The sequence below is a fragment of the Heterodontus francisci genome, chromosome 6 (assembly GCF_036365525.1).
Source record: "Heterodontus francisci isolate sHetFra1 chromosome 6, sHetFra1.hap1, whole genome shotgun sequence".
NCBI classification, from domain to species: Eukaryota; Metazoa; Chordata; class Chondrichthyes; order Heterodontiformes; family Heterodontidae; genus Heterodontus; species Heterodontus francisci.
This window is the reverse complement of record NC_090376.1, coordinates 24878090-24901841: the sequence shown is the minus strand read 5'-3', so window position 1 is coordinate 24901841 and position 23752 is coordinate 24878090. Positions and strand designations below refer to the sequence as shown.

General features: G+C 43.1%; 1 protein-coding gene across 5 annotated transcripts in view; it reads left to right on the top strand.

The window, feature by feature from the left end:
- The window catches only part of LOC137371188 (nucleoside hydrolase-like), a 37720-nt gene extending 15058 nt beyond the window's left edge, over positions 1-22662 (top strand). For all 5 annotated transcript variants that reach the window (XM_068033298.1, XM_068033300.1, XM_068033299.1 and 2 more), the window contains exons 3-6: positions 3936-4115; positions 5145-5256; positions 12446-12582; positions 15168-22662. In XM_068033298.1, the coding sequence (XP_067889399.1) occupies positions 3936-4115; positions 5145-5256; positions 12446-12582; positions 15168-15515 (777 nt within the window). In that variant the 3' untranslated portion in view covers positions 15516-22662. The remainder of the gene's footprint in view (positions 1-3935; positions 4116-5144; positions 5257-12445; positions 12583-15167) is intronic.
- The last annotated feature ends 1090 nt before the right edge of the window (positions 22663-23752 follow it).

The following is a 23752-nucleotide window of genomic DNA, read 5'->3' as shown; positions in this document are numbered from 1 at the left end:
TTTAACATCTCACACTGAAGAGTGCCTGCAGAGTCTCATCGACAGGTTTGCGGCTGCCTGCAATAAATTTGGCCTAACCATCAGCCTCAAGAAAACGAACATCATGGGGCAGGACGTCAGAAATGCTCCATCCATCAATATTGGCGACCACTCTCTGGAAGTGGTTCAAGAGTTCACCTACCTAGGCTCAACTATCACCAGTAACGTGTCTCTAGATGCAGAAATCAACAAGCGCATGGGAAAGGCTTCCACTGCTATGTCCAGACTGGCCAAGAGAGTGTGGGAAAATGGCGCACTGACACGGAACACAAAAGTCCGAGTGTATCAAGCCTGTGTCCTCAGTACCTTGCTCTATGGCAGCGAGGCCTGGACAACGTATGTCAGCCAAGAGCGACGTCTCAATTCATTCCATCTTTGCTGCCTCCGGAGAAAACTTGGCATCAGGTGGCAGGACCGTATCTCCAACACAGAAGTCCTCTAGGCGGCCAACATCCCCAGCTTATACACACTACTGAGTCAGCGGCGCTTGAGATGTCTTGGCCATGTGAGCCGCATTGAAGATGGCAGGATCCCCAAAGACACATTGTACAGCGAGCTCGCCACTGGTATCCGACCCACCGGCCGTCCATGTCTCCGCTTCAAAGACGTCTACAAACGCGACATGAAGTCCTGTGACATTGATCACAAGTCGTGGGAGTCAGTTGCCAGCGTTCGACAGAGCTGGCGGGCAGTCATAAAGGCGGGGCTAAAGTGGGGCGAGTCAAAGAGACTTAGCAGTTGGCAGGAAAAAAGAGAAAAGCGCAAGGGGAGAGCCAACTGTGTAACAGCCCCGACAAACAAATTTTTCTGCAGTACCTGTGAAAGAGCCTGTCACTCTAGAATTGGCCTTTATAGCCACTCCAGGCGCTGCTCCACACACCACTGACCACCTCCAGGCGCTTACCCATTGTCTCTCGAGATAAGGAGGCCAAAAAGAAAGAAGTTATTTTTCTATCACTCAGTTTACTGTATTTAACCTATCACGTCTACTTATTTATTTTAAACTGATAGTTTTTGATCTTGCTTCTTGTATAGCAATTTTTTCAAATTTAGTAGCCCTTTAATTGACTATATTGTTAAATATTAAACTGTAAATTAATAGTCAAACACTTAGCTTTTATTCTTTGGGCTCTGTTTGTTTCAGGGCTGCAAATGCACAGATCTCCCACATCCTCCCCCGCCCCCCGCACTGTTTTTAAATACTCACTTGAATTTTTCCAGCAATGCTGTGCTCTGTCAGGGTGTTGGCTGACTTGGAAGGGATCTTGGAAGTGATAATGTTTCCACAACAGAGGTTTCGGAGAAGGAGATGCTGTCGAACTAACCTTGGTGGGTTGCTGCAGTGCATCCTGTAGATCGATAATTGGTCGTAGAGAACTTTATCATCTCTCTTTTTTTTTTAGAGATACAGCACTGAAACAGGCCCTTCGGCCCACCGAGTCTGTGCCAACCATCAACCACCCATTTATACTAATCCTACACTAATCCCATATTCCCTACCACATCCCCACCTGTCCCTATATTTCCCTACCACCTACTAGAGGCAATTTATAATGGCCAATTTACCTACCAACCTGCAAGTCTTTTGGCTTGTGGGAGGAAACCGGAGCACCCAGAGAAAACCCACGCAGACACAGGGAGAACTTGCAAATTCCACACAGGCAGTACCCAGAATTGAACCCGGGTCGCTGGAGCTGTGAGGCTGCGGTGCTAACCACTGCGCCACTGTGCCGCACACGGCCACACACATGTCACAAGAGATAACAAGGATGTGAGTGAGGATGTGAATAACGGTGAAGTTGAGGGAGTGCAGGAGAACAGTGAAATTGAAGGAGAAAGAGCTAGGGGAACTTAAATGTAGGTTAAAATCATCAACGACGAAAAATTGGTAGGGATCAGGGTCCTTTAACCACTAAACCGGCAGAGGAAGCCTCTTAAAAAGGAAAATTTTGTTTGGGTTTGTGGACCTTGCTTTGCAGTATTTGGTGGAGTTGTTGATCCAATGAAACTTTGCATCTGCGAGCTAACAATTGGTTAATTCCAATCTTGGCATTTCTTTGCGGACCAAGATTTTGGGAAGGTTGTACTCAGCAGTTAATTACATATTGTATTAATTAATTGTAATAATTGTTAATTACATATTGTAATATTTTATTGTAATGTTAAGGTCCCACGTCTAGCAATTTGTTTGATTTGTGCCATATCAGGCATCTGGAATAGGGCTTCTGAGCAGGACATGACTTTTTTTTAACCAAATTCCCTCTATGTACATTCGCATGGAAATTTTGCTTCCAACACTAGACCTGAGCTCATTACATGTAGCTCCCTTTATTTTCCTTTCTTGGGTGCTTTTTTCCTGTTTTCCCCCACACACCTAGTTATGCCACATTTCTCCTTTCTTGGGTCCTTTGCCTCCCCAATTGCTACCTCAACCCATTGCTACTACCCAGCCTTTCTGCTCTTCTGATACATCCCAGGCTTGAATTGCCTCCTTCCGACCCCCCTCTCTGTTGGCATTCATCAAGGTACCTGTCTCTGCCTTCTCACATGCAGCAATCCCAAATATCCCATTTCCCTTTCTCGCTGCATGCAATGGGGTGGGGGATGAGCTAACATGTCCATTATTCTTCCTGACCCCTTGTACCACTGGCACCTTGGACTCTGCCAGCTGATCAGACACCACAGCCCTCTCTACATTTCCCTCCAGAATGTCTGTTCACCTACAGACAAGGCCCTTGCCATCCACAATAAGAATGTGGATGATTGTGCCTGGCTTTGACTGAAATCTGTTTCATTTTGCCCATCATGAAGCTTCATCTGCTGACTCGTCCCCACCAAATCGCTGTGGAGCCGATGTTCTCTTGATAAAACTACAGATTGGTCACTCGCTCCACTCATCTGGTACTTTCTCCTCCTTTGCCCTCTTCACTTTGTTACACTCCTCTCACCTTTCCTTTTAATATGTTTGTTGTGTATCACTCCTGAAACCCTGCCACAAAATCACAAAATCCACTGAGAGATCCTGCCTACGTTCCTCCCTCAGACTTTGCTCTTTGCCCTCATACATCTCTCTTCATATAAACTCTCATATCCATACTCATGGCCATTCCTTTGCCATTTCCCATGCCCTATACTCCCAATCACAGACTGTCACGACCATTTCATTGTATGCAACATCACCCACATGCCCTCCCCCCACCCTAATCCCTTAAGTGACTTTAGGGCTATTTCAGCATCTTAGCAGGGGAAAAGCCTGATGGAGAGATTCAAACATTGAGTTGTAGGGAATTATTAAGACAGATGTGGGAGGCAACAACATGTTCAAGAACTTTGGAGAGATAAGGGAGGTTTGCATGGTTGAAGGGTTTTTTTTTGATGGCAATTTTGAAAGGAATGGTGTCAGATGGTTTGACTTCAACTAAGAATGAGTAATACATGCTAGCATTGCTCACAACACCCATATCCCAAGATTGAATAAAACTTCAATTGCTATCAAACTTGTTTTGTTTTTCTATTTTTCTTCTCATAAAAATATTAAAAATAAATACTTCCCATTTAATCAGGGCTTTAACTGTCAAACTCTGAAAACATTTTAGAAAATGAAATGCTTTATGGAGTGGAGTGATTGTTGTTTCGTAGGCAAATGCAGTTGCCTTTTTGCACACAGGAAGATCCCACTGAGAACAATAATCAGTTAATCTATTTTTGGGGATATTGGTTGAGGGAAGGTTTTTGGGCAGAACACTCTCACAACTCACTACTCTCCTTTGAGTAGTGCTGTGCGATTTTCAAAGTTCACTGAAACAAATAGTTCAACCCATTATTTACAAATTTCTTTATGCAGTAAACACAATCAGATCAATTATGGAATTATTTAAAGATCTTTCCCTGTCCAGATACCTGTATTCCGAGGTACTTGTGGTTCCCTCCTTGGACAGAGTGTGAATGCTGTAACTTACCATGGGAAGGATGGCCTGGGGGACGTTCCAGACCCTAATGCTCCAGGATTAGAACACTTGCAAACTGAACATGCGGTGAATGCCATGATAAGGATAGTCACTGAACACGCTGGTCAGGTGAGGTATTCGGGCTTTCGGAAAATAAAAACCTTGTGCTCCGTTGAATCTTAAATCCAATAGAAGCTGGATAAGCGGACTTCTGAATCCAGCTTAAAATGTTGGCAATTTAGTTTCAGTTGCTATGAATAAACCGAAGTGATGAGGATGGCTATTGCTTCATCGGGCAGCTTGCTGAACGAAAGACATGAGCAAACGTCCTTATCATTCAATATTTTAGTTAGGTGACCAAATCTGAGGCCATGAATGCAGTTAGCTTTTAATCAGTGTGGGGCATTGGGCTAATAACCAGCCATATTGACTGTCAATTTATGCAGCTTCTATACCCAAATAAATTCCTGTAACTTGTATATTTTGGGTGCCTATTTTGACATCTTAATTGTCCTTTATAGAGGCCAGGCATGTATGTATGGTTAGCAATGGGTACTACCACAACAGAAAAATGTTTTAACATTTCACCAATTTATACATGTTTCTTTGCAACATTTTGTAAATTTTATCTGAACTAAACTTTAAAAATAATTTTAGCCCCTTTTTGATTTTAAAGGAAATAAAATAACAAGTTGCATTTATATAGCACCTTTTTAATGTTGTAAAAACATCTCTGCTGCTGGTCCTTACAGCTGTGCCTCCCCATTTTGGAGGGCAGGTTGGTTCAACTGTGGACTTCACACCCAGTAAAGAATGATTTGCTGCGAGCAAGTTTTATATGGGATATGGCTAGTACCAGGTTCTATCTAATGGGCATACATTTCTATGGATAGATGAACAAGATTGGCCAATTTTATTCAATATTTTAGTGGTGAAGAACCAGTTTAGCTTGATCAATGAGAGAAAGCAAGTTCAGGGTTCAGGGCCAGAGTTTAAGCTTGTGACAAAACAACTCTGAAGACAAAATTGATCCTTCATAAATTGAATGTGTGAATACAAATAGCAAAACTGTCCATTTAAGCTTCATAATACTGGGTCCACTGTGAGTTTTTAACATCTCATTGTTACTATATGAAGTAATGTTATATTATCTTGCAGATCTCTCTGGTGGCTGTTGGTCCCCTGACCAATTTAGCTGTGGCAATTAAAATGGATCCTACATTCTCTACGAAGCTGAAAAATTTGTATATCATGGGAGGAAACATGGAAGGTACACCAGAGAGTCTGGTTCTTTGCTCAGCATGTCTGCAATTCAACAAAGTATTGCAGGTCCATAGGCATGTTGTTATTATGTTGAATAAATCATCATTGATCAAATCATGATTTTGTTGTTCAAAAACGCTATTTTGCTAGGCAGATGTTAAAACAAAATTGTGTTCTACCAAGATTTACGGAAAAACTGATTTTTTCATTCTAATTATAGTTTGTACTTATGGTACATAAATGAATATTTTCCTCGATGTGACATTTATTGAGCTACCTCTGTTGTTATTCAGCATCTTTTTACCAACTTGCATGTATATTTTGATGAACAAAATTCCAGATATCTCCCATGCCTAATGCAAAAATGTCCACTCCTGCACTCACTCCCTATAAACTAAAATATGGTCTTATGTGCAAAGCCATCTGAGATAGGGTGGTCAAGGTGAGCAATGAACCCTTTTATTATTGGTGGGAACACAGGACTTTCACTACATCTCCTGTCACTTCAAAAGAGGGTTGGTATCAGCTGTGCCACCTACTATTATAAGAAGCTAAACTGTTTGGATAAACCAGCAAGATAAGGTCTTTCAACGCTTCCTTGCAGAACTTAAGATTAAACAAATGCTTCTCAGAGAGAGGAACAAGATAATAGTCTGATTTCTAGTGAAATAGGATGCAGTCTCAGGTAAATGTTTACAGAATTGTTTTTGGTTTCTATACTCAAAAGCAAAAAAGACTAAAAGTTACCAGAATTCAAAAATTTGTGCTCGGGTTTTCTGCATCTTCTAAAAACCATTTATCTTAATGAGACTTGCAAGAGAAATACATTTTTGTGATATATTTTATTTTTAATTTTTGTGCTCATCAAGGTGAGGGATGTTAGTGCTGGGCATTGAAACTCTTTCCATTTCAGGCACTCAGTTTCAATGTGGAATACTCCTTACCCAGGCGTAACACAGGCAGAGTAAAGCTGCCTCCAACTCTGCCAGAACAATGTGGCTCAGGGTCAATCTTGTAAGAACTATTGCATCAGTGACATTTTTTCCATTTAGGGAAATTGCCAATTACAGACACAGCAGTGAGTTTTGTGTTGGAGATCCATAGTCACTAGATTGGCAGATACCAATGAATGGCAGCTCTCAAAACAGTTTTTTTTTTCATTCTTGGGATTTGGATATTGCTGGCAAGATCTTGCGTAGATGGGAAGGGACCACTTCATTATCTGAGGAATTGTGAATAGAGATGAAAACTGCAATCATAAGAACTTAAGAAATAGGAGCAGGACCAGGCCATATGGTCCCTCAAGGCTGCTTCACTATTCAATAAGATCATGGAGAATCTTTATCAATTCCACTTTACTATGACAGGTTCGGGTAGGGTACACAAAGAAAAACTGTTTCTATTAGCTAATGGTACAAGGACTGGGGGCACAGATTTAAAGTTTTGGGCAGGAGATGCAGGGGGTATGTAAGGAAGAAATTTTTTATGCAGGGTTGGTAATGGCTTAGAACACTGCCTACAAGGGTAGTGGAAGCAAGGATGATGAATAGAGTCATAGAGTCGTACCGCATAGAAACAGGCCCTTCGGCCCACCGTGTCCATGCCGACCATAATGCCTATCTATACTAATCCCATCTGCCTGCATTAATTCCATATCCCTCTATGCCTCGCTCATTCAAGTACCTGTCCCGATGCCTCTTAAATGTCGCTACTGTTCCTGCCTCCACCACCTCTTCTGGCAGCTCATTCCAGATACCCACTATTCTTTGTGTGAAAAATTTACCCCTTTGATCCCCTTTAAACCTCCTCCCTCTCACCTTAAATCTATGCTCTCGAGTTTTAGTCACCCCTACCATGGGAAACAGACTCTGGCTATCTAACCTATCTATGCCTCTCATAATTTTATGTGCCTCTATCATGTCCCCTCTCAGCCTCCTTCGCTCCAGGGAAAACAGACCCAGCCTATCCAATCTCTCTTTATAACTCAAGCCCTCCAAACCAGGCAACATCCTTGTGAATCTTTTCTGCACCCTCTCTAGCCTAATCACATCTGTTCTGTAGTGCGGCGACGAGAACTGCACACAGTACTCCAAATGCGGCCTAACCAACGTTATGTACAACTGTAACATGACGTCCCAACTCTTGTACTCAATGCCTCGGCCGAAAAAGGCAAGCGTGCCACATGCCTTCTTCACCACCCTGTCTACCTGTGTTGCCACTTTCAGGGAACTATGTACTTGCACCCCAAGGTCTCTCTGCTCAACAGCATTCCCCAGGGCCCTGCCATTCACTGTATATGTCCTCCCCTGGTTTAACTTCCCAAAATGCATCACTTCACACTTGTCTGCGTTAAATTCCATTTACCACTCCCTTACCCACTTTCCCAGTTGATCTATATCCTGTCGTAACCTTAGACAACCTTCACTGTCCACTATACCACCAATTTTGGTGTCATCTGCAAACTTACTAATCATGTCCCTTACATTCACATCCAAGTCATTAATATATATGACATACAACAGAGGGCCCAGCACCGATCCCTGCGGCACACCACTGGTCATCGGCCTCCAATCTGAAAATCAACCCTCCACTACCACCCTCTGCCTCCTATCAGCAAGCCAATTTTGTATCCAATTTGCTAGCTCACCCTGGATCCCATGTGTTCGAATCTTCTGGACCAGCTACCATGCGGGACCTTGTCAAACGCCTTACTAAAGTCCATGTAGACAACGTCCATCGCCCTGCCCTCGTCAATCCTCTTGGTCACCTCCTCGAAAAACTCAATCAAATTCATGAAACATGATTTCCCACGCACAAAGCCATGCTGACTATCCCTAATCAGACCATGCCTTTCCAGACGCATATAAATCCTGTCCCTCAGAATCCCTTCCAATAACTTTCCCACCACTGATGTAAGGCTCACCAGCCTGTAGTTCCCTGGCTTATCCCTGCTGCCCTTCTTAAATAAAGGCACAACATTAGCTATCCTCTAGTCTTCCGGTACCTCACCCGTGGCTAACGATGATACAAAAATCTCTGCCAGGACCCCAGCAATCTCCTTCCTTGCTTCCCAAAGCATCCTAGGATACACCTGGTCAGGCCCTGGGGATTTATCCACCTTAATGCGCTTCAAAACCTCCAACACCTCCTCCTTTGTAATGTTGATATACAGGATATCGGTGTTCCCTCCCTTGAACTCACTCGCTTCCATGACCTTCTCCACGGTAAATATGGACAAGGAATATTCATTTAAGACCCCGCCCATTTCCTGTGGCTCCACACATAGATTGCCACACTGATCCTTATTCTCTCCCTAGCTACCCTTTTACTCTTAATATACTTATAGAATCTTTTAGGATTCTCCTTTATCTTATCTGCCAGGGAAATCTCATGACCCCTTTTCGTCCTCCTAATTTCCTTCTTAAGTGTAGTCCTACATCCCCTATACTCCTCAAGGGACTCGCTCGATCCCAGCTGCCTATACCTGACATATGCCTCCTTCTTTGTCCTGACCAGACCCTCAATATCCCTCGTCAACCAAGGTTCCCTAAACTTGCCAGCCTTGCCCTTCCATCTAACAGGAACATGTCGGCCCTGAACTCTTCCTTTCTCACTTTTAAAAGCCTCCCACTTGCCAGATGTCCCTTTACCTGTAAACAGCCTCTCCCATTCAACTTTTGAGAGTTCCTGTCTGATGCCATCAAAATTAGCCTTCCCCCAATTTAGGACTTCAACCTGAGGATGAGTCTTATCCTTTTCCATAACTATCTTGAAGCTAGTAGAGTTATGGTCACTGGTTCCAAAGTGCTCCCCCACTGACACATCAACCACCTGCCCATCCTCATTTCCTAAGAGGAGGTCGAGTGTAGCCCCTTCTCTCATAGGGCCATCCTCATACTGCTTCAGAAAACCATCCTGGACACACTTAACAAATTCTTCCCCCTCTGATCCCTTAGCACTAAGGCAGTCCCAGTCAATATTAAGGAAGTTAAAATCACCTACTATTACAACCCTATAATTCCTACACCTACCTGTGATTTCCCTACATATATGCTCCTCCACTTCCCTCTGACTATTGGGGGGCCTATAGTATAATCCCATCAAAGTGATCACCCCTTTCTTATTTCTAAGTTCTACCCATATGGCCTCGCTGGACATACCCCCCAGGATATCCTCTCTAAGTACTGCTGTGATGTCCTCCCTAATCAATAGTGCAACTCCCCCTCCTCTCTTACCTCCACCTCTGTCACGCCGGAAGGATCGGTACCCCGGAACAGTGAGCTGCCAGTCCTGCCCATCCCTCAACCACATTTCCGTAATAGCTATAATATCACAATCCCATGTACCGATCCATGCTCTGAGTTCATCTGTCTTACCTGTAAGGCTTCTTGCATTAAAGTAAATGCAGTTTAGCCTACCAGACCTTCCACGCTCCCTGTCCTGCCCCTGCCCAGCCTGCCTACTGGACATTCTTGCTTTAACTTCTACATTTGCCTCAACTATCTCATCGGAGAGACTACTACTTTGGGTCCCACCCCCCCTGCAAGATTAGTTTAAACCCTCCCGAGTCGTGCTCGCAAACCTCCCTGCAAGGATATTGGTCCCCCTCCAGTTTAGATGCAACCTGTCCTTCTTGTACAAGTCACCTCTGCACCAGAAGAGATCCCAATGATCCAAGTAGCTGAAGCCCTCCCGCCTACACCAGATCTTCAGCCACGCATTCATTTGCCTACTCCTCCTATTCCTACCCTCAATAGCACGTGGCACAGGGAGTAATCCTGAGATTACAACCCTAGAGATCCTGCTTTTTAACTTTCTGTCTAACTCCCTATATTCACTTTGCAGGACCTCATCTCTTTTCCTGCCTATGTCGTTAGTACCAATATGGACCACGACCTCTGGCTGCTCACACTCCCCTTTCAGAATGTCCTGCAGCCGCTCCGAGACATCCTTGACCCTAGCACCAGGGAGGCATCATACCATCCTGGAGTCTCGTTTGTGGCCACAGAAATGCCTATCTGCACCCCTTACGATAGAATCCCCTATCACTATAGCTCTTCCAACCCTTTTCCTCCCCTGCCGTGCAGCAGAAGCCTCCGTGGTGCCACGACCTTGGCTGTTGCTGCTTTCCCCTGAGAGGTCATCTCCCCAACAGGAGCCAAAGCGGTATATCTGTTTGAGAGGGGGATAGCCACAGGGGACTCCTGCACTACCTGCCTGCGCTTACTACTCCGTCTGGTGGTCACCCATCTTTTTTCTGCCTGTGCAGCCATTACCTGCGGTGTGACCCCCTCACTAAGCGTGTTATCCACGACCTCTTCAGCATCGCGGATGCTCCACAGTGAATCCACCCGCAGCTCCAGCTCCATAATGCGGGTAGCCAGTAGCTGCAGCTGGATACACTTCCTGCACACATGGTCACCAGGGACACTGGAAGCGTCCCTGATTTCCCACATAGTGCAGGAGGAGCATATCACGGGGCTGAGCTCTCCTGCCATGACTTACCCTTAGGTTAATTAGTTACTCCCTTAATTAAAAAATACTAATTATACTAGGGGCCTTGTTCTACCCAGTCCAATCTAAAGTCCTCAAAAAAAAACACTTTAGTAGTCCTCACCTTATCACCAGAGATTTTATTTTCAACAAAAGAAAACTTACCCCTTATTTTTTGAAGATATTCTAACAGCTGCTACTCACCAACCAATCAGCTTGCAGCTCTCCTGTGATGTCACTGTTGGCCTTTTTTTTTCAAAACTCAGGCACACTGTCGCTGCTCTTTTTAAACACCGCGGGTCTCACTCAGTCTCCTTCTTTCCCGCTGCCGCTGCTCTTTTTAAACACCGCTGGTCTCACTCAGTCTCCTTCTTTCCCGCTGTTGTTGCTCTTTTTAAACACTGCCGGTCTCGCTCAGTCTCCTTCTTTCCCGCTGCCGCTGCACCTTTTAAACACCACTGGTTTCGCTCAGTCTCCTTCTTTCCCGCTGCTGCTGCACCTTTTAAACACCACTGGTTTCGCTCAGTCTCCTCCTTGAATGATTTCAAAAGGAAATTAAATGGGCACTTGAGGGAAATAAATTTACAGGGCAACAGGGATAGAGCTGCGGAATGGGACAGATTGGATTGCTCTACAAGGCATGGACTCGAAGGACTGAATGGCCTCCTTCTATGCCATTATGACTCTATGACTCTCTGACTGTCCTGCCTTATTCCCTTATCCCTTGATTCTGTTAATACTCAAAAATCTATCAATCTCAGTCTTGCATATACTCAACTACTGGGCATCCACAACCCTCTGGAGAACAGAATTCCAAAGCTTCACAATCATCTGAGTAAAGAAATTTCTCTTCAACTCAGTCTTAAATGGCTGACTCATTATTTGAGACAATGACCACTAGTTCTACACTATCCAGCCAGGGGAAACAGTCTCTCAGCATCTAGCCTGCCAAGCTGTCTCAGAATTTTATGTTTCAATGAGCTCACCTCTTATTCTTTCCAATCATCAACAAACAGTGCCATTTCTGAGCTTATGATGGAATTCAACTATCTTCTGGTGGCAAAACAATTTTTAATAACTTTGTAATTACAATAATTGACAGATCAAAATGCTTTGCCCCTCCCTATCTCTATAATCTGCTGCAGCTTGACAATCTTGCGACATCTGTGCTTCTCCAATTCAGACCTCTTGAACATCCCCGATTTTAAGAGCTTCACAATTGGCAGCCATACCTTCAGCTGCCAAGACCTAAGCTCTGGACTTCCCTTACTAAACCTCTCTTCCTCTCTCCTCCCATAAGATTCTCCTTAAAACCTACGCCTTTGACCAGGCTTTTGGTCATCTGCCCTAATATCTCCTCATGTGACTCAGTGTCAAATTGACACTCCTGGGAAGCGCCTTGGGACATTTTACTGTGTTAAAGATGCTATATAAATACAATTTGTTGTTGTTGTCACTCCCAACATGTTGGCTCCATTTAGTCAAATGAAGATGTAACTTTCACTTTGAGTCTTGCACTTAAAACAAATTAAACTAAGAAACACACCAAAGAGGAAATAAACAAACCATAGACAAAATTTTGCAATTTTTAAAATATTTGCTTGATAACCTTACTTCCATTCAGGCTGTATTTTCTGTAGACTGCTCAAAATTCAGAAAGTTCTACTGGAATGAAGTTCATGAAGATTTTGCATTATTTTCAGGCAGAGGGAACACAACAGTCTGTGGGGAGTTTAACTTTGTAGCAGACCCAGAAGCAGCTTCCATTGTCCTCAATCAGTTCATATGTCCAACCTATATAGCCACGTGGGAGTACTGTTTACGCTATTCTCTGCCTTGGGTAAGATATTCAGGATATATAATAATTACATCAAAAATGGTCGCACATACACTATTTTATGCTTTTAATTCTGATGAATTTAGTTCTTTTGAAATTCATTCATGTAAAGTGGGCTTTGTTGGCAAGGCTGGCATTTATTACACATACCTAGTGGTCCAGAGATAGTGGTGCTGGGTGGCTCTTCTTGAACTACAGTCCATGTGATGAAGGTGCCCCACATTGTTGGGTAAGGTGTTCCAGGATTTTCACCCAATAACGATATATATCTAAGTCAGAATGGTGAGACTTACAAGGTTGATGGTCTCCCAATGGATTTGCTGCCTTCGTCCTTCTAGCTGGTGGAGATCATGGGTTTGGGAGGTGCTGCCACAGGAAGTTTGGTGAATTGTTGCAGTGCATCTTGTAGATGGTACACAGTGCTGCCACTGTACACCGATGGTGGAGGGAGTGAGTGTTTAGGCTGGTGGATGAGGTGCCAATCAACCGGACTACTTTGGATGGTGTTGAACCTCTTGAATGTTGTTGCAGCTGCACCCATGCAAGCAAGTGGGCAGTATTCCATCTCAATACTGACTTGTGCCTTGTAGCTGGTGGAGAGACTTTGGGGAACTATATGAGCCATTAGCTGTAGAATACTCAGCATCTAACCTGCTCTAGTAGTCACAATGTGCCTGTTGAGTTACTGGTAAATGGTGATTCCCCCCAGGAAGCTAATGCTACTGACTGTAATGCAGAGGTGGTTAGACTCTGTCTCCTGTTGGGGATGACAATTGCCTGGCAATAGTGTGGCATGAATGTTACTTGCCCTTAGGAACCCAAACCTGGATGTTGTCCAGGTCTTGTTGCATGCCTCTCTGGCAAAGTCTTGCGGTATTATCTGAAGAGTTGCGAGTGGAGCTGTAACCAACGCAATCAGCAGCAAATAGTCCCATTTGTGATCTTACTTTCATTATGGCTCTATTTGCTATCGACTACTCAGGATTCAGAAACTTTTAAAGTTCTGCTGGAATGAGGTTCAGTAATTTTTTTTGTATTTTCAGCCAGAGATCTGTTATGTTAAATGAAAAATAAGTATTTCTCTGTTGTAGTGAACATATTTTTATTGAAATTATTTGATTAAGTTATATAAGTAAAATGTTGGTGTCATTGTTGCTTTGTCATATTTTAAAATGGGGATTTTAACAAGAATATGTTCATTGTATGGCGCTGGCGTTGTTTTGCAAATGGGGGAAAGCAATCATTTATGAATGGGGCAGATTTTCATTAAATTATATGTTCTTTCATGGTTGAATAATTTACCAATTTAATTACTAATCACTTACTGTCAAAATGTGAGCAGATCTAGTGGGCAGTTGTTCATTTGTTATGAGAGTGCTTCTATTTTTTTAATATGTTTTTAAGGACTCATATTTAAATTGTGGAAATGGTAGCCTGAAGAAATGCTGAACTGTATTTTTTTTTCACTTGGGTCATTGAAAAGACACTTGACTGAAAACACTTACTGGAAGGATCAAGGAATGTTAAAAGCAACCTCTACTGCAGATCAGCTGCCTTAAGATAAATAAACAACAAGAACCTTGGACTAAGGGGAGATGTTTATAGAGAAGCCACATGTCAAGGTTTATGGAGGTCAGGATGTTAAATTTCTGTTTCAGGGTTTGGATTGTTTTCAGTTGGGGTGTGAACTGTTTTGAAGACATTTGGAGTTTTGGCTGCCAAGGAAAAAGACACTCCCATCTCATCTTTCCTGCACCTCTCTAAGAGACCTTGAGAAGTTTAGTGTGCCAGCTCCTCTTTCTTCCTATCTTTGGAAAAACCCTGCGATTCAAGAGTGTGCTGGCTGAAACCCTGATGGCACATTTCTCCTGGAAAAACCTGCCAGATTAATTATCGATGCCATCTGAAAAGAACTGCTCCAGAAAAAGTCCCAGTGACCCATCACAGTATACCTGGACACCAGACCAAAAGGGACAACTGACATCCTTCCATATCTTTTTTTTCTTCAAGAATTAGCAAGTATTTGGCCATTGCATTTTTTTTTTGTCTTTTTCTTGTAACAGACCTCTGCAGAGAGAATTTCCGTATTTTTTTCACTGTGTGTGAGAGTTTATGTGTGGGGGATTTTAAAAGGGAACTTTCATATGTCAATCTGTGTGTTAGTGCTTTGCTTCCAGATAAGTCTTGTTTTATAATAAACTGAAAATTTTGTTGTTCATTCAAGAAACCTGGTTGGTGTTGTTTATTCTGGGATAAAGAGTAGAGCATATGATTGACCGCATCAGTAACTGGGTAAACATTTAAATATATGTTGTGACCTGTGGAGAAGTGGAACTAGAAAAGACAGTGCACTCCTCCCACTTCGGTTGTAACAATTTTAAGAGAGAAACTTTACTGAGCTATTTGATATTGTGAACGAATATCACACCTGACAATGTCCACAGTGAGGAGTCTCTATGATCTGTTCTGCTGGTGTTCCTTTGTTCTTTTTGATATCTACAAGCCAGTGGTAACTTTACCATATAGTAATTATAGTGAGAGAGATTCTCAGATGCATATAGCTGATGATTCTGTTGTGCCCATTATAGGAGTTTTTTCACAAGTGGATAGATCAAGGCACTGAGAAGGCTTGCTTCATGAAGAAAATAACAGGACACTGTGGAAAATATGCTATGGTCAAGAAAGGCGATAAAGAGGAGCATTCTCAAGCTGGGTTTGTGTCCTGTGATTCTTTTGCAGTGGCGGCTGTTATTGATGAGAGTATCGTTACGGAATACATGCAATGCAGAGTAACTGTGGAGTTACAGGGAGCACTGACCAGAGGAATGATGGTCCTGGATACACTCAATCTACTGAAAAACCAAAATCAAGCTTTTATTATGACAAAATGTGATATGGAGAAATTTAAGCAGCTCATGACATCTGCTCTGAAATAGATAGCAGGAGAGTTTCATAGTGGTCATTAAAAGAAAATTAAGCACCAGCATCAGTAGATTTTATATAGCGTAAATGTAGTTTTTAAAGTTTAGCAGCAATAGTTACTTTCCACATTAAGTAAATATTATTTGTTCTTGTTGTGATTAGTCCTTTAAATGCGCCAGAAATATAATTTAGAAGGTTTAGCTTTGGGAAGTTTTCTATGGAACCATGATTCTCTATTAGTGAATCTTCCAAGTTCCAACGATTGACTTTCCATTTATGAGAAGAAAAGGGTTAAAAAAAACCACAAAATAATTAAAATTTGTTATGGAAGTGTAAACTGTTCACTTTACAAAGCCATGGTATTAGGGTTCTGTCAACCTTATATCAATCCATCATCACCAGCATCTGATAATAGACATAAATCTCTAATCATAGACATGTTCATCAGAACCACACTCTCAGAAGAGAGATATGCAGCTCCACAGTCAGTCACATAGCTGAAGACTATAAAGAACAGATCCAGCAATGCAAAACTGGGCATCCAAGAGGCGCTGTGGGCCATCAGCAGCAGCAGAATTGTACTCAACCACAACCTGTAACCTCATGGCCCGGCATGTCCCCCACTCTACCATTACCATCAAGCCAGGAGACCAACCCTGGTTCAATGAAGAGTGCAGGAGGGCATGCCAGGAGCAGCACCAGGCATACCTCAAAATGAGGTGTCAACCTGGTGAAGCTACAACACAGGACTATCTGCGTGCCAAACTGCGTAAGCAGCATGCGATAGACAGAGCTAAGCGATCCCATGACCAACGGATCAGATCTAAGCTCTGCAGTCCTGCCACATCCAGCCGTGAATGGTGGTGGACAATTAAACAACTAACTGGAGGAGGTGGCTCCACAAATATCCCCATCCTCAATGATGGGGGAGCCCAGCACATCAGTGCGAAAGATAAGGCAGAAGCATTTGCAACAATCTTCAGTCAGAAGTGCCGAGTTGATGATCCATCTCTGCCTCCTCCTGAAGTCCCCAGCATCACAGATGCCTGACTTCAGCCAATTCGATTCACTCCGCATGATATCAAGAAAAAACTGAAGGCACTGGATACTGCAAAAGCTATGGGCCCTGACAATATTCCGACAATATTACTGAAGACCTGTTCTCCAGAACTTGCCGCGCCCCTAGCCAAGCTGTTCCAGTACAGCTACAACACTGGCATCTACCAGGCAATGTGGAAAATTGCCCAGGTATGTCCTGTCCACAAAAAGCAGGACAAGTCCAACCCGGCCAATTACCGCCCCATCAGCCTACTCTCTATCACCAGTAAAGTGATGGAAGGTGTCATCAACAGTGCCATCAAGCGGCACTTACTTAGCATTAACCTGCTCAGTGATGCTCAGTTTGGGTTCCGCCAGGACCACTCAGCTCCTGACCTCATTACAGCCTTGGTTCAAACATGGACAAAAAGCCTGAACTCCAGAGGTGAGGTGAGAGTGACTGCCCTTGACATCAAGGCAACATTTGACCGAGTATGGCATCAAGGAGCCCTAACAAAACTGAGGTCAATGGGAATCAGGGGGGAAACCCTCTGCTGGCTGGAGTCATAACTAGCGCAAAGGAAGATGGTTGTGGTTGTTGGAGGTCAATCATTGGAGCTCCAGGACATTGCTGCAGGGGTTCCTCAGGGAAGTGTGGCCCAACCATCTTCAGCTGCTTCATCAATGACCTTCCTTCAATCATAAGGTCAGAAGTGGGGATGTTCGCTGATGATTGCACAATGTTCAGCACCATTCGTGACTCAGATACTGAAGCAGTCTGTGTAGAAATGCAGCAAGACCTGGACAATATCCAGGCTTGGGCTGATAAATGGCAAGTAACATTTGCGCCACACAAGTGCCAGGCAATGATCATCTCCAACAAAAGAGAATCTAACCATCTCCCCTTGACATTCAACGGCATTACCATCGCTGAATCTCCCACTATCAACATCCTAGGGGCTACCATTGACCAGAAACTGAACTGGAGTAGCCATATAAATACTGTGGCTACAAGAGCAGGTCAGAGGCTAGGAATCCTGAGGTGAGTAACTCACCTCCTGACTCCCCAAAGACTGTCCACCATATACAAGGCACAAGTCAGGAGTGTGATGGAATACTCTCCACTAGCCTGGATGGGTGCAGCTCCAACAACACTCAAGAAGCTCGACACCATTCAGGACAAAGCAGCCCGCTTCATTGGCACCCCATCTACAAACATTCACTCCCTCCACCACCAACGCACAGTGGCAGCAGTGTGTACCATCTACAAGATGCACTGCAGCAATGCACCAAGGCTCCTTAGACAGCACCTTCCAAACCCGCGACCTCTACCAACTAGAAGGACAAGGGCAGCAAATGCATGGGAACACCACCACCTGCAAGTTCCCCTCCAAGTCACACACCATCCTGACTTGGAACTATCTCACCGTTCCTTCACTGTCGCTGGGTCAAAATCCTGGAACTCCCTTCCTAACAGCACTGTGGGTATACCTACCCCAAATGGACTGCAGCGGTTCAAGAAGGCAGCTCACCACCACCTTCTCCAGGGCAATTAGGGATGGGCAATAAATGTTGGTCTGGCCAGCGATGCCCACATCCCATGAATGAATAAAAAAAAATTACTGCTGATGGTGGAAACGTGAAATATAAACAGAAAATGCAGGATCTGTGGAGAGTAAAACAGAGTTAACTTTTCAGGTCGGACCCCTTTCGTCAGGATTGTAAAATGTTGCAGGTGTAACTCACTATTACAGGTTCTCTTGGACTGCAGTTCCATTTCATCCTTCACCTCATTTGACCTTTCTGGTTTCTTTCGGGTAACAAGGACTGCAAGTTTCAATATCTCTAACATCCCCTCTGGATCTTTCTTCATCTTCACTTTCTTCTGATCCTATCCCTCCTACCAATTGTACCCCTTACCTTCTTTTTCACCACTCCCTTTGCCCTTGCCCTCTCGGACCCCAAATCTCAACATTGTGCCCACATTTCAGTGAATTTTGAGTTCAGCATGTTGCTGAACTCTTCTTCCTTTGCCTCTGTGTCTATTTCTTTGGCTAAGTGTCTTCCTGCTTGCACAGTGGACCCTTTCTCCTGTCTTCAGTATTCTCCATCCACCTGGACGCCTCCCTTTGGCCTCTCACCCTTTTGAAATCTTTACATTGGGAACTGCTGGTGTGACATTGGCTATCTCAATTTTTTTACACTCCTCACTCACTACAATCTACCTCCCTCTGAACTTTCAGCAAACCCATTCTCTCAGACCAAACACTGACATTGTCATTAAACCTGCTGACAAGGGTTGGCACTGTTGTTGGTGAGCAGACCTCTACCTAGCAGAGGCCGAACGCCAATTCTCTGACACCTCTCCCTACCTCCCCTTGGACTATGACCCCACCACTGAACATTAAGTCATCGTTTGCCAGGCTGTCACTGACCTCATCTCCTCTGGAGATCTTCCCTCCACGGCATCCAATTTCATAGTTCCCCAACCCTGCGCTTCTACCTCCTTCCCAAGATCCACAGACAGGACTGCCCTAGTAGACCCATTGTTTCAGCCTGTTCTTGCCCTATGAAACTAATTTTTTCCTATTTCGTCTGTATTTTTATTCCCCTTGGCCTGTCTCTTTTGACCTACATCTGTGACTCTTCCGATGCCCTCTATACTTTCCTGACTCGACTCATGTCCTTTTCACCATGGATGTGCACCTCCTCTGCACTTCCATCCCCTACCTGGATGATCTGTGGACTTCCCTGAACGGTGGGCCAGTAAGTTCCCATACACCACCACCCTCCTCTGCCTGGCTGAACTTATTCTTACATTGAACAACTTTCTTCTTTGACTCCTCTCACTTGTTCCAAATAAAAGATGTTGCTTTGGGTATCTGTATGGGCCCTCTCCATGCCTGCCTTTTCGTAGGTTATGTGGAACCTTCTGTGTTCCACAAGAATTCGGTCCCCTCCGTCACCTTTCTCAGGTACATTGTTGACTGTATTGGTGCCACTTCCTGTTCTTACCCTGAACAATAACATTTCATCAACTTTGCTTCCAATTTCCACCCTTCTCTTGCTTTCACTTGGTCCATCTCCAGTCCCTCCCTTCCTCAACCTCTCTATCTCCATTTCTGTGGATATGCTATTCACTATAAGCCCACAGACTCAAACCACTACCTTGACTACACTTCCTCCCACTCCACTTCCTATACTATTCTCCCACTTTCTCCATCTCGGTTGCATCTGTTCTGACAATGCAACCTTTCACATCAGGACTTCCAATATGTCTTCCTTTTTCCTCAAGATTCCTCTGTACTATGGTTGACAGGTCTCTTGACCATGTCAGTTCCATGTCCTGCATTTCTGCTCTCACTCCTACCTAGACCCACGATAGGGTTCCCCTTGTCCTCACCTTCCACTCCACCAGCCTCCACATTCAACTGATCACCCTCTGCCATTTCCAGCATGATGCCACTACCAAACTCATCATCTCTCCTTTTCAGCATTCCAAAGGGACCATTCCTTCTATGACACTTTGGTCCTCTCTTCAATCATCCCTAACACACACTTCCCTGCCCACGCTACCACAGGAGATGTAACACCTGCCCTTTTCCCTCCTATCTTCTCATGGTCTAGGGTCCTAAATTCTCCTGTCAGGTGAAACAGCAATTTACTTGTACATTTATTGGATTGACTGTTCATGAGGTGGTCTCCTCTACATGGGGAGACCAAATGCAGATTGGGTGATTGCCTGACTGAACACCTCCATTCGGGCTACATTGTGACCCTGAGCTTCCAGTCACCTGTCATTTTAATTATTCACCCCACTCTGACCTCGGCTTTGTACGCTGTTCCAATGAAGCCCAACAGAAGCTCAAAGAACATCACCTCATCTTTCGATTAGGCACTTTACAACCTTCTGAACTCAACATCGAGTTCAACAATTTCTCATCATAACCACTGCTCCCATTTTCTCAGAGAACAGTTACTGTTAACGAATCTGTTCATTTAATTATTCCTCCCTTCCATCAAATCACCCTTTTGTTCTTTCCTCCCCTCCCAATCCTTTCCACACTTCTGTAATTGCTTAAAACCTGTTAAAGCTGTGCCATTTTCCAGTTCGGACGATAGGTCATCAACCTGAAACATTAACTCTGTTTCTCTTTCCACAGTTGCTGCCTGACCTGCTGAATATTTCCAGTATTTTCTGCTTATATTTCAGTTACTTATGTGGTTTGGGCGAGGAAAGAGGGGAACAGGAGCAAAGAAAGCAAAAAAGACTCTGATTCAAACCCCACCTTATCAGATATCTCAAATTATTTTTGGAGATTTGATGATGTTAGAGGGAGGAAATGATGACCAGAATACAGGGAGAATGCCATGTTGTTCAAATAATGTCAGGAGATCTTTTACATCCAGTTGAAAATCCAGACAAAACCATGGTTTAACCACTGCTGCAATAGTAGCATCTCAAACAGAAAATTGTATTGAATATATCTCAAATATTCAACCATGAGGGCTGTGTTGCTGGATGTGTAGTCCATTGCATGAGACATTAAAATGTGTCCTTGTCTTTAAGAACCCAGGAAAGTAGGGACTAAAGAAAAATACTTCTAATTTTACACTCTTTACATATGGAGTGAGCTTGATGGGGCAAATTGGCCTTTTATTCCATACTTTTGGTATCTATGGACCCAGAACTTTCCTTCCGTCCATCCATCCATTTTTAAAATTCAGTTTTAGAAAACATTTTGTATTTTAAATTTAGTTTGTGATACCATTCAGTGAGAGGCTGATTATGAAAAATAATAAAGACAGGGCATTGGAATCATTAAAAAGTGCAATAGGTAAATAACCCGATGAGCACAAGAGCAATACAATTACCCCCTATATTTCAGCTTTAGCACGCTATAATCACGGTCATTTTAAAACCCTTGATTATACATTCATGTTCTGCCTGACATCAGAATTAAGAAAATAATTGTTTTGCATGAAATGGGGAAGAATTCTGTACCATGTCAGGTGATGCACATCTCCGTATATTCCACACCTCTTTATACAGAAGTTGATTTAACGTAAAGGTTTGGATTTCCTGGGAACTTCCAGTTTCTACCAATCAAGTACAGAGGTATATTTGTCTCTCCCTTTGTTATTGGACTTTCTGAATAAAATATCTATTTTAATCTGATTTGGGATCGTAACCACAAATAATATTGCCATCTGTGTCCTTGAAGAATAATTTCTTTAACGCAAAGCATGCATATTTTTGATAAATATGTAATCAGTGAAAAACAGAAAAGGTGCACTGAATTATAAAGGCTTTTCTCAGGCATGTAGCAGTGGTAGGATTTGGGTCCATGTCTGTCTTCTTTCATGGCTATTCTGGTGAAAATCCAACTACTTTTGATATTCAAGGAAGCTTCCAGTACCATTCGTTGGCATCCTTCCATCTATGAAAGATGGACATGCAGCAAACAATCCATTTAGCTGGAGTGCCTTCTTTTGGTGCACCTTTGCTGATGGCTGTGAAGGCCAATCCTTGAGCGTCAGGTTTTGCCACAAGTGCCACACGTGAAGTTGTCCAGTGACACTGATGTTGGTGCCTGTTGCCAAGCTGCTGTAGCAACTGATCATTGTGGTAGTGCACACCGGTCCACAGGATGTGTTACCATTGCCCTCTTTTGCCAGCTAGTGACTCCCAGGTGCGATAGTCGACATTTAGAGTCCTCATGTCATGCTTGTAACCATCCTCAAAGTGGAGCTTTGGGCACCCTACTCGTTGTCAGGCCCCGGTTACTTCACCATACAAAAGGTCCTTGGGTAACTGTCTTCCATCCTGCGGACGTTTCCAATCCACTGAAGCTGCCTCTGTTTGATTAGTGCCAACAGACTTGGGAGCTCTGGGAGTACGATTGATTATTTGTTAATTGACAATTCTGTCAGTATAATGTCTTATGCTCATTTTCTAAATATCAAGCATGTTAAACAGTTGTTGCGGCAAACATTTGCCTACATTTTAATCTACATCTTTTAATGAGTTTTTATACAGAACTTCAGCGTTTATTTTTAATGATTCTTACAGTTGATAAATGTGCATGATTGGAATGAATGAATGCTAAATAAAAATATGACCAAATTGCATTAATGTCTCAATCTCTATGAATCTGTGCTGGTGTATATTGTTTCATTAAGAAATTGGTTTTGTCTCGAGGACAGAAACAATGGTGGCCAGAATCAGAAAGGTTGAGTGAGAAGGCATCTAGTGTCATTTCTGTAGTGAGGCTGAGAACAGCTCGATCATCAATCATGTCAACCTAGAAAGTTTGGAAAAGTTGCCTAACCATGTCCAAAAGCAGACATGGCCTAACTAAACCTGACAACTTGAGGAACAATGTATAATTAAAAATTGACCAAGGATACTGCTTCTAAACACCTTAATAATGCAAAAACAAAATTGAGTTCTGTGACTTTTATTAATGCTTTCAGATCATACTCCTTAAATTGATTTTCTGCAATAAATTGAAACCCGATTGTCTCCTGAATGACGTACCAAAAATAGTACTTACAATAGGATTGCAGTGGGACATGAATTCAATATACCATCCAATTGATTATATGGAGGAAAACTACACAAAAATTTATTTTTTTGCTTGGTAGATTTAGACATATTTGTAAGGGGAAGGGAGGCTTTGTGCAAAATAAATTTCCTAGAGTCTAAAATTTAGATTTGACACTTTTTGATACATTTTCCAACATTTTGACATGTTGATATTTGAAGCTAAAGAGAATTTGTTGCGGAATGGAATATATTGTAAAGGTTCTGAACCTTATTTGGGTTCTTAGAGCAAGACAAAACAGTTACAAGCAATAGTTTCAATGTCACAAATTAGAGGATTTATTAAGTAACAAAATTATACTTAATAACCAGGCAATAGTTTACAAGTTGCACACGGTCTTTACTTCCCGCAACGCTTGGACACATTGATGCTAGTTTTGGCCTCTTATTTTTTTCTTTTTCTTTCCACTTTTCTTCTCCAGTAAATCGGTGTGCCAAAGGCACCCTTTCTTGGAGGTTTACACACCTAATCAAATGACTCTCCCCAATTCTTCTGATTGGTCTCAGGTACAGTGATCACTTTCTCATGGGTTTCTTAAAGTGACAGACACCTAGGGTGGTACCATCCACTACACAGTCCCTCTGTTCTCTAGAGATAAGGGACCG